The 12029-nt window shown below is 39.8% G+C and overlaps 1 protein-coding gene across 1 annotated transcript in view; it reads left to right on the top strand.

The window, feature by feature from the left end:
• The window catches only part of ALK (ALK receptor tyrosine kinase), a 731594-nt gene extending 720765 nt beyond the window's left edge, over positions 1–10829 (top strand). Inside the window, exons 27-29 of the mRNA XM_054476638.1 lie at positions 5944–6078; positions 6757–6847; positions 9677–10829. Of these exons, the coding sequence (XP_054332613.1) occupies positions 5944–6078; positions 6757–6847; positions 9677–10375 (925 nt within the window). The 3' untranslated portion in view covers positions 10376–10829. The remainder of the gene's footprint in view (positions 1–5943; positions 6079–6756; positions 6848–9676) is intronic.
• Positions 10830–12029: the final 1200 nt, after the last annotated feature.

Consider the following 12029-nt stretch of genomic DNA (forward strand, 5'->3'; position numbering starts at 1 on the left):
TTTGCTTTTTATTTTTTTATTATTATACTTTAAGTTTTAGGGTACATGTGCACAATGTGCAGGTTAGTTACATATGTATACATGTGCCATGCTGGTGTGCTGCACCCATTAACTCGCCATTTAGCATTAGGTATATCTCCTAATGCTATCCCTCCCCGCTCCTCCCACCCCACAACAGTACCCAGAGTGTGATATTCCCCTTCCTGTGTCCATGTGTTCTCATTGTTCAATTCTCATCTATGAGTCAGAACATGAGGTGTTTGGTTTTTTGTCCTTGCTATAGTTTACTGAGAATGATGATTTCCAATTTCATCCATGTCCCTACAAAGGACATGAACTCATCATTCTTTATGGCTGCATAGTATTCCACGGTGTATATGTGGCACATTTTCTTAATCCAGTCTATCATTGTTGGACATTTGGGTTGGTTCCAAGTCTTTGCTATTGTGAATAGTGCCACAATAAACATATGTGTGCATGTGTCTTTATAGCAGCATGATTTATAGTCCTTTGGGTATATACCCAGTAATGGGATGGCTGGGTCAAATGGTATTTCTAGTTCTAGATCCCTGAGGAATCGCCACACTGACTTCCACAATGGTTGAACTAGTTTACAGTCCCACCAACAGTGTAAAAGTGTTCCTATTTCTCCATATCCTCTCCAGCACCTGCTGTTTCCTGACTTTTTAATGATTGCCATTCTAACTGGTGTGAAATGGTATCTCATTGTGGTTTTGATTTGCATTTCTCTGATGGCCAGTGATGATGAGCATTTTTTCATGTGTCTTTTGGCTGCATAAATGTCTTCTTTTGAGAAGTGTCTGTTCATATCCTTTGCCCACTTTTTGATGGGGTTGTTTTTTTCTTGTAAATCTGTTTGAGTTCATTGTAGATTCTGGATATTAGCCCTTTGTCAGATGAGTAGGTTGCGAAAATTTTCTCCCATTTTGTAGGTTGCCTGTTCACTCTGATGGTAGTTTCTTTTGCTGTGCAGAAGCTCTTTAGTTTAATTAGATCCCATTTGTCAATTTTGGCTTTTGTTGCCATTGCTTTTGGTGTTTTAGACATGAAGTCCTTGCCCATGCCTATGTCCTGAATGGTAATGCCTAGGTTTTCTTCTAGGGTTTTTATGGTTTTAGGTCTAACATTTAAGTCTTTAATCCATCTTGAATTAATTTTTGTATAAGGTGTAAGGAAGGGATCCAGTTTCAGCTTTCTACATATGGCTAGCCAGTTTTCCCAGCACCATTTATTAAATAGGGAATCCTTTCCCCATTGCTTGTTTTTCTCAGGTTTGTCAAAGATCAGATAGTTGTAGATATGCGGCATTATTTCTGAGGGCTCTGTTCTGTTCCATTGATCTATATCTCTGTTTTGGTACCAGTACCATGCTGTTTTGGTTACTGTAGCCTTGTAGTATAGTTTGAAGTCAGGTAGTGTGATGCCTCCAGCTTTGTTCTTTTGGCTTAGGATTGACTTGGCAATGCAGGCTCTTTTTTGGTTCCATATGAACTTTAAAGTAGTTTTTTCCAATTCTGTGAAGAAAGTCATTGGTAGCTTGATGGGGATGGCATTGAATCTATAAATTACCTTGGGCAGTATGGCCGTTTTCACCATATTGATTCTTCCTACCCATGAGCATGGAATATTCTGCCATTTGTTTGTATCCTCTTTTATCTCATTGAGCAGTGGTTTATAGTTCTCCTTGAAGAAGTCCTTCACATCCCTTGTAAGTTGGATTCCTAAGTATTTTATTCTCTTTGAAGCAATTGTGAATGGGAGTTCACTCATGATTTGGCTCTCTGTCTGTTATTGGTGTATAAGAATGCTTGTGATTTTTGTACATTGATTTTGTATCCTGAGACTTTGCTGAAACTTCGCTTCTTAAAAAAAAAAAATCTCTCTGCCATTGAATGTATACTAGAGGTGGGTAAGTAAGTGAAGAAGAAAACCAATTAAGAAAATACTGCGCATTGCTAGCTGAAACAGGAGAGCGGTGTGGCTTGGTGGTGGCAGTGCAAAGTAGTCAGATTCAATTTTTTTTTATTTTTTTAGACAGTCATTCTATCGCCCAGGATGGAGTACAGTGGCACCATCTCAGCTCACTGCAACCTCCGCCTCCTGGGTTGAAACAATCCTCTCAATTCAGCCTCCCAAGTAGCTGGGATTACAGACGCGTGCTACCACACCCAGCTAATTTTTGTATTTTTAGTAGAGACGGGATTTCACCATGTGGGCCAGGCTGGTCTCGAACTCCTGACCTCAAGTGATCCACCCACCTCAGCTCCCAAAATGCTGAGATTACAGGCATGAGCCACAGCGCCCGGCCTCAAGATCTATCTTGAATGTAGAGTTAACAGGACTGCTGACTGTTGGATGGGAAGTGGAGGGGTGTGGCATAACGGAGTCAAGGATGACTCCTGGGTTTTGGGCTTGAACAAATGCATAACCAGAGGTGCTGCTGAGTTGGGACAGAATGAAGGACAAGATGGTGTGGGCTCAGAAGGAGTTCTGTTTGGGCATGTTAAATTTGAGTTGCCTATTAAAATAGGCCAGTGACGCTAATGAGTGGGCATCTGATAGATGAAACTAAAGATCAGAGAACTGTATGAGATCTTGAAATCCACTGGCTGGACATTTAAAGATATTAATTTTTGGCTCCCATTTTTCCTAAGAGCATACCCTCTATCACACCTGGAGACCATCTTCCACAATGTTTTTTTTTCTTTAATCATACCTCCTTTCAGGTTATGATTAAGGAGAAAAATGTAGCTTTTAAAAGCTGATACAGAGCAGCTTAATATTTTAAAATCTTTTATCAGATTATCTTCATTGATTCAAATGTTTAACAGTTTAATCAGCAATAATGTTTGCTATTTCTATCATTCCAGGCAGAGAAAGTTTAATACCAAAAGAAAGTGAAGTTTAAAATAAATATATATATATCTTTATTTGATTTTAAATGCTCTGGTGCAAAGCTTTGGGCTTTTGTTGCTCCTATTTAGGGCAGGCTTACAGGTGATGAAAGAACCATCTGGCATACAAAATATAGATTTGCCTTATCTGTAGGGTTTCTAGATAAAATACAAAATGGTCAGTGAAATTGAATTTCAGATGCACAGCAAATAGTTTTTAGTATAAATATTGGAGCATACATATACTAAAAAAAACTATATGTTGCTTATCTGGAACTCAAATTTAACTAGGTATCTGGTACTGTTATTTGCAAATATGAAAATCCTACTTATTCAAAATTATCAAAGTTCTATGACCAATACTACTTCTTGCTCCCTTGAACTCTAAACTAAGAAAATAAATATCCATGTGCAGTTCTGTTAGTGCTCTCAAAGGATGGTATAACCTATATCTATCTAGAAAAGCAGAAAACATATAGCTGTAATTCTTTAGGCCTTATTGCCAGTTTCTTGTTCATTTGATTTTGCCTAGTTAGTTTTGCCTTGAAGGGAAGTAAGATCACCAAACAGAAAGGAATAATATATGTGCCAGGCAATTTGTAAGTAGCAAAATCAAGAGATCTAATAATGTATTCCAGTCTGTCTCAGATTAGTTGTATAATAACCTCTGCTTCAACCTTCTCACCTGAAAAATAGGGAAAATATCTTTGCCCAATCCTTCTCACAAGAGTCTTGGAAATTTCACACAGATGATGACAAAAAAACACCCCATGTTTCTTAGAAGATGGAGGAACTATTGTTCTCTACAATTTTTGTAGTAATATTTGCTAACCTCAGAAAACTACAATCAGACACTAAAAGATAGTCTTTGTCAAAAAGCTGATCATTAGGTAGTGGTTTAAAGTTTTAATCAAAATATCAAAGGTGATTCTTTTAGAACACGAAGAATTCATCTCATAAAGCTTTTAAAAAAAACAAATGAGAAATCAAATATTTTTTAAAGAGAAATAGAGAAAAATGCCTTATCAGATTTAAGACAAATACACAAAAAGTAAAACAGAATGGTATCAATGCAAGAAGCAGACAAATAGATGAAGTGAAAATATAGCCAGAAACAGACCTGTTTTTAATCGTGAGTCAATGGGTAAGAAGGAAATTATCTTATGCACAGTGTTGGAAGAGTAGTTATTTGAAAAGCAAATCAATTTAGGTCCTTACCTCACACTAGACACCAAATTAAATTCCAACTAGATTTAAGAAGAGAGCAAAAACAAACACAACTAGAAGAAGATAGCAAATATTTATATAATCTTTGGCGAAGGGAAGATTGTATAACTATAAAATAAAGGAAATCATGACATTAAAACAATAAGTTTGACTATCTAAAAATAAAAATATTTGGTGTGCTAAAAAGTAGCATGAGAAAGCAACTAAGGCCAGGTACGGTGTTTCACACCTGTAATCTCAGCACTTTTTGAGAGGCCGAGGTGGCCGGATCACCTGAGATCAGGAGTTCAAGACCAGCCTGGCCAATATGACGAAACCCTGTCTCTACTAAAAATACAAAAATTAGCCAGGCGTTGTGGTGGGCGCCTGTAATCCCAGCTACTTGGGAGGCTGAGGCAGGCGAATCAGTTGAACCTGGAAGGTGGAGGTTGCAGTGAGTCAACATGGCACCACTGCACTCCAGCCTGAGTAACAGCGAGACTACATCAAAAAAAAAAAAAAAAAAAGAAAGAAAGAAAGAAAAGAAAACAACTAATAAAAGTATCTGAATTTTTTATAAAAGGTTAACATCTCTGACATATAAAGAGTGCCTACAAATCAGAAAGAAAATTGATACCAATTTGTCCCAGCAGATAAAAATGGGCAATTCATAGGAAAAAAAAGTGAAATGAATAAACACTTGGGAAAACATCCAACCATGTGAATTATCAAGTCAATAAACATAATTTAAAATATTCTACCATTTTTTCCCTTAAAATCAGCAAAAGTTGTCATTATTATTAAGAATACTCAATGCTGGTGAGTGTCTACCACGCTTTTACATTGTGCTGGTAGATGAATAGAGTAACACATTTGGAAACCAAATAGTATGCACCAAGAATTTGTCAATATTCATATTCTTTTGATCTAGTTATTTTACTAGAATCATCCTACATTTTAATTCAGTAATTACCCTGAATTACTAGATTATCCTATCTGGATTCAAGAGCTATCTTGAAAGTTACAGGACTGCTGACTGTTGGATGGGAAGTGGAGGGGTGTGGGAGAATGGAATCAAGGACGACTCCTAGGTTTTGGGCTTGAACAAATGTATAACCAGAGATGCTGCTGAGTTGGAAAAGAATAAAGGAGAAGATGGTATGTGTACACAAAGAGTTCCATTTGGGCATGTTAAATTTGAGTTGCCTATTAAAATAGGCCAGTGAAGTTGATGACTGGGCATCTGATAGATGAAACTGAAGCTCAGAGAACTGTAAGAGACTATGAAATCAGCTGGCTGGACATCCTAATCTAGTAATTCAGAGACTTTATCTTAAGGAAATCTTCCTTTTAAAAAATGCACAAAGATGTTCATCATAGTATTTTAAATATTTTGAAAACCGAAAACAATGTGGAAATGATAAGGCAAACCAACTACTCAATGGAATGTTTTACAGCCATTAGCCATTCCAAATGTTATTTATAAAATGCACTGGCATGGAAAACGTTTATGCTATAATGAAATGTGCAGAAAAGTCAAAGTTCAAAATTGCATATTGAATATAACTGCAACTAAGTGAAAAAAAATCTCAGCACAGAAACAACTTAAAAATCAACAGTGGTTGTCTTTCAAGGGAGCATCACATGTAGTATTTTCTTATTTTTAAATTTTTTCTACATTTTAAGAATTCAATGTTATGGAAAAGGGTATAATGAAAAAAAAAGGTTGAAATTGTATGTCTGTGTGCCTGTGTGAGTGTGTGTGTGTGAATGTGGGTGGGTGTGTCTATATCCATCTCCATGTCCTCTGTCCCATGCCCAGGTCCTTTGGAGTGCTGCTGTGGGAAATCTTTTCTCTCGGATATATGCCATACCCCAGCAAAAGCAACCAGGAAGTTCTGGAGTTCGTCACCAGTGGAGGCCGGATGGACCCACCCAAGAACTGCCCTGGGCCTGTGTATGACTCTTTTAGGAACATTTCTACTAGTTACTAAGCAGTTTTTCTTTTCAAAAAATATCCAGAGTCACATATGCTTCTTTAAGATGAAGGGGCAGATGGCTGCCCTCCCTTTAATATGCCCCAAGATGCAAATGTGACTGCGACTTCAATGAGATGGGTGGGTCTCCCAGGCCCTCAAAAGCAATGATGCTATCCCAGAAAAAGTATCCATTGTCTGGCTACAGGCTGTGGACTCACCAGGCCTACATTCCCCAAGCTCCTGCTGGGAATGTGTGTCCCAGACCCAGTCCCTGCTGCCCTACACCGTACGTCTGTGTCTACTTTAAAGATTTCCATTCCCTGCAATGTCTGCTACCCTGCCTGGCACCCCTCACTTCCTTCCCACAAGCAACGTGGATGGGAAATATAATTGGAATATTCTGTCCCCGAAGTGGCTTTAATTCAGTAATGGAATGACAGCAGCCGTAGTTAACATAAACATCAGGATGTCTGTGTTAGATACCTTTACACCTGCGCACTCTTCCTTGACCAATCAGCAGGGGGCAGCATAGGCCAAGTACACGGGGCCTAGACGAGTTCCCACCCTCAACGTATTTGTTGTAACCCTGGGGCTGGAAGAAAATATATTTTTCATCATTGTGCTTCTCCTTATTTTAATTAATATGCTTCTTTTAGATACCGGATAATGACTCAGTGCTGGCAACATCAGCCTGAAGACAGGCCCAACTTTGCCATCATTTTGGAGAGGATTGAATACTGCACCCAGGTAAAACATTTTCTCCCTTTGATCAACATTTACTCTATATGAAAAAGTCTTAAAGATGGCAAATACCGAAATATGAAATAGGTCAAGCCAGTCAGAGTACAAGATTTATGATCACAATAGTGAAAATTAATTTTCTCTAAAATGAAATGACCGGTGTCTCCATTTGCCCATTTTGTAAAATAAATATTAGTAACTTCACCAGCATACAGCACAGTGTCAGATGCGCAGTAAGACTGGGGAATCAATCCAGTCCACAAGAATTTACCAAGTCCCTACTGGGGACCTAATGTTTTAGTAGCCAAAATTGAAGCTTCACAGATGTATGGAACACATCTGCTCTCAAATAGTTTAGAGCCTGGCTGGAGAAATAACAACATGTGAAATAATTAACTGCATATAAAATTGATAGATTATATGTCCAACTATATATGTCAGGAGGATTAAGGGAATGAAATTTCAAAGTAATCTGGATAAATTTTAACATCATCAATAATACTTGCTATCATTCATACTGCACAAATCACTTTTTGCGTATTTCGTTTTATCCTTAGTGAGGAATGTAAAATATCCCTACCTTATACATGAAGAGTTAAGGCCTGAAGAGTCTGTCCAAGTCAGACATTTTTCTAGCAATCCTGTGGGTTCCTCTACAGATCCCTCTCCCATTCCTTCAATAATGACTCGAAATGTGTGCTTCTCTCCCTCATTTTCAGCTGACAGCTATGCTTCCTCCCTCACCAAGAGGGTGGAGATTATCATAAGAGAACGCCCTCGTTTCCTCCCTGTCTCTGATACAAACTTCTCTGCCTCTGCTGCCATTTCTCACCATCTGCCTTCCTGTCTCTCCTCCCCTTCAAGGCCAGCCTTGCTGCCAGTATCACCAATCGCCTGCTCGGGGCTTTGTTCTGTCCGATGCTCTCCTCTTCCCTGTATTCACTTTCTTTCTCTCTGTCTTGGTTCTCGTTCTGCCAGGATACCTAATTCTGAGAATATTTTAGAAGAGTCAATAAACCACTATTTATTTATTTAATTTAATTTAGGGGGCAGTCTCACTCTGTTGCCCGGGCTGGAGCGCAGTGGCGCCATCTTGGCTCACTGCAGCCTCCACCTCCGGGGTTCAAGCGATTCTCCTGCCTCAGCCTCCTGAGTAACCAGGATTACAGGCGTGTGTCACCATATCCGGCTAATTTTTTTTTGTATTTTTAGTAGAGATGGTGTTTCACCATGCTGGCAGGCTGATCTCGAACTCCTGACCTCAAGTGATCCACCCGCCTCGGCCTCCCAAAGTGCTGCCGCACCTGGCCTACCTACTATTTCTTTAAATCCCCTCCTCTTCATTGTGACTAAAGACAGACACATTTTTCAAACTGTAGTCATTTTCCAGCCTCACCACTCCATCCTCTTATTCCTTTCAGCTCAGGAGAGTGAACTGGCATTTTTATCTATACAGACTTCCTATATCACATTATTGGAGGTTCTTTCAGAGAACTTTGTTTAATGACGTTAGGTTATTTTGTTGTAATCTGAATGGAATACACCCACTTAAACATATATACCTTCTTAGGAGTATTTTTCTCAATAGTCTATAAGATCCCTCTTAAAAGCAGGCAGTTTTACACAAGCATATTTAAAATGATTCACTATAGAAATTACTAAAAAACAGAGGGAACTAAAGAATGTTTTAATGAGTCAAAGGTAGTTATTTTTTAAACTCGATGAACACTCATGTGTTTTTCTGTTACTCAGGTAATGAGGGTCTTTTCTCAATTTGCATAAAATATTAATTTCTCCAAATTTAATTTTTCTTCCACAAATTTCCCCTAAACTTCTGGCAGCTGCTTCTGTTCTTCTATGTTACAATCTATTACTGTGAAAACGATCTCGCACACAGTTGTTTTTGTAAGTGGTTTTCCTCACAGCACTTCAGCATTTCCTGGGTTGTGCAAAGGGTCCCTCACATCCAGACTAGTTAAAGAATGCCTGTAATCCCAGCACTCTGGGAGGCCGAGGCAGGTGCCTCACCTGAGGTCAGGAGTTCGACACCAGCGTGGCCAACATGGTGAATGAAACCTTGTCTCTACTAAAAATACAAAAATTAGCCAGGGGGTGGGGTGCATGCCTGTAATCCCAGCTACTCAGGAGGCTGAGGCAGGAGAATGGCTTGAACCCACGAGGCAGAGGTTGCAGTGAGCCAAGATTGAGCCATGGCACCCCAGCCTGGGCGACTGAACAAGACTGTCTCTAAAAAACAAACAAAACAAACAAACACAAAAACATGCATTGTGGTACCTGCACATGTCAGGATGTGGCACAGGAAAACTTATAAAGTACCCAAATGGAAATGGAAAGCAGCTGGGAAGTGATGAAAAAATAAACCCTGTAGGCCAACATGGCATGTGTCTCCTCCCCCCAGCCCCCCACTCTTGAAGTCAAACACATAGGCTTTTTTTTTTTCAGTTGGAACGATTTTAGTGGAACTAGACTGGACTAATACAAATAAATAATAATCTTAATTTTTTTTCTAAATCCACTAATCTTCTTTAAAAATTGGCCAAAGGTCTCCTCCTCTGCAAAGCTTTTCCTGCTCCACTCTGTCCCAGGCACCCATACACACTTCCATTATAGTGCTTATCCTCTAAGGTCTTTGAGGATAAGGATGACTTCCCATTCATTTTGTATGCCCCAGTGCCTATAAGTTACTATATTCTCAATAAATACTGGTTTCTTCATCTGTAGAATATGTTTAGATAACATCATCTCTAAGGTATCTTCTAGATTCAACATTTTTTTGTCTCTGATTCAAAGTTTTAATAATTTCTCCTACGGCAGGACCCGGATGTAATCAACACCGCTTTGCCGATAGAATATGGTCCACTTGTGGAAGAGGAAGAGAAAGTGCCCGTGAGGCCCAAGGACCCTGAGGGGGTTCCTCCTCTCCTGGTCTCTCAACAGGCGAAACCGGAGGAGGAGCGCAGCCCAGCTGCCCCACCACCTCTGCCTACCACCTCCTCTGGCAAGGCTGCAAAGAAACCCACAGCTGCAGAGGTCTCTGTTCGACTCCCTAGAGGGCCGGCTGTGGAAGGGGGACACGTGAATATGGCATTCTCTCAGTCCAACCCCCCTTCGGAGTTGCACAAGGTCCAGGGATCCAGAAACAAGCCCACCAGTTTGTGGAACCCAACGTACGGCTCCTGGTTTACAGAGAAACCCACCAAAAAGAATAATCCTCTAGCAAAGAAGGAGCCACACGAGAGGGGTAACCTGGGGCTGGAGGGAAGCTGTACTGTCCCACCTAACGTTGCAACTGGGAGACTTCCGGGGGCCTCACTGCTCCTAGAGCCCTCTTCGCTGACTGCCAATATGAAGGAGGTACCTCTGTTCAGGCTACGTCACTTCCCTTGTGGGAATGTCAATTACGGCTACCAGCAACAGGGCTTGCCCTTAGAAGCCGCTACTGCCCCTGGAGCTGGTCATTACGAGGACACCATTCTGAAAAGCAAGAATAGCATGAACCAGCCTGGGCCCTGAGCTCGGTCGCACACTCACTTCTCTTCCTTGGGATCCCTAAGACCGTGGAGGGGAGAGAGAGGCAATGGCTCCTTCACAAACCAGAGACCAAATGTCACTTTTTGTTTTGTGCCAACCTATTTTGAAGTACCACCAAAAAAGCTGTATCTTGAAAATGCTTTAGAAAGGTTTTGAGCATGGGTTCATCCTATTCTTTCGAAAGAAGAAAATGTCATAAAAATGAGTGATAAATACAAGGCCCAGATGTGGTTGCATAAGGTTTTTATGCATGTTTGTTGTATACTTCCTTATGCTTCTTTTAAATTGTGTGTGCTCTGCTTCAATGTAGTCAGAATTAGCTGCTTCTATCTATGTTTCATAGTCGGGGTCATAGATGTTTCCTTGCCTTGTTGATGTGGACATGAGCCATTTGAGGGGAGAGGGAACAGAAATAAAGGTGTTATTTGTAATGACTCAGCATGGGGAAAGACATTCTTTACTTGAAAATGAAAAAATCATAGAAAACTGAAATGTCACTTTAGGTGATGGTTAAATGCTTTTAATTGTGCTGATTCATCACCAATTGTAAAAAATATCGTGAGTAGTTGTTCCAGTAGTATAGCAGAAGTGTGTATATACTCATCTAAATGAAATGCATACATTCCAAGTGCTTTCAGTAGGATAAAGCACCAATACAGATCCAGAGATTCAAACATCCTATTAATATACCTCATGCCTTAAGAAAATCCTCCTACTAGAAGTGAAAAACTGAGTGTGAGGTTTCCTACTGGATTTAAAACTCAAGATTTAAACTACTTATTTAAAAAATTTCCACGAATTAAATTTTGATCATTTAAAAGCAAAAATTTTAAGCAGCAGTGATACATGGAAGCATAGAAACATATCCATTTGTGGGCATAAGTGTCAATACATTTTAGGCCAAAACCTTCTATTTGTTTCAGTCATGGAATGACTGACTACCAAACTCAAGTTTCTACCTGTAGAGATGGACAGGGCCCCAGGAGGAACAGGCCGCTGGTGGTCCTAAGGAGAGGCACTGATCCAGTCTCTTTCCTTCCACGGTTAACCTGCGTTTTCTCTCCCTTCATCATGTGATCCAAGTACACTGGGAACACAAATGTGCTGAAATACACATCGCATAATTTGTATAGCTGTCAAAGGCAGATTAAAACAAAGAAAGAATTTTTTCCCTGGGAGGCAATGAGGAAAAGAATTGTAGAACCCTTGGAGAGTTGAGGTTGACATTGACATGTTAGAGTGGGAGTTCTGAACTTGGTTTTCACAGATGAATTTTACTTCCATGAAAATGCATTGGGAATCTGTTCAATTTTACACACATACTTATGTGTGTAATGCTTAGAATGCTTTATTAGTAAGTCCTCATTTCATCCTCTTTCTGCTTCTCCTCTTCGTGCCCACTTTCTTTCCTGTTGGTAGCTACGCCAAAGCATTCAAGAGGGAAGCAATTCTCTTATTATTTGCTAGTTACTAAACATTACCAAACAAAAGGACTATGTGTGTATGTATTATAAAAGGTATATATATACATACCTTTTTCCGACCCTCTCAGTTTCACCTGCGTCAAAAGCATCACCTTCAGCGTGGGAAAGCCATTATGTTAAAAGCCAACACCAGACAACTCTTCCTTTCTCTG

The sequence above is a fragment of the Pongo pygmaeus genome, chromosome 12, assembly GCF_028885625.2.
Source record: "Pongo pygmaeus isolate AG05252 chromosome 12, NHGRI_mPonPyg2-v2.0_pri, whole genome shotgun sequence".
Lineage (NCBI taxonomy): Eukaryota > Metazoa > Chordata > Mammalia > Primates > Hominidae > Pongo > Pongo pygmaeus.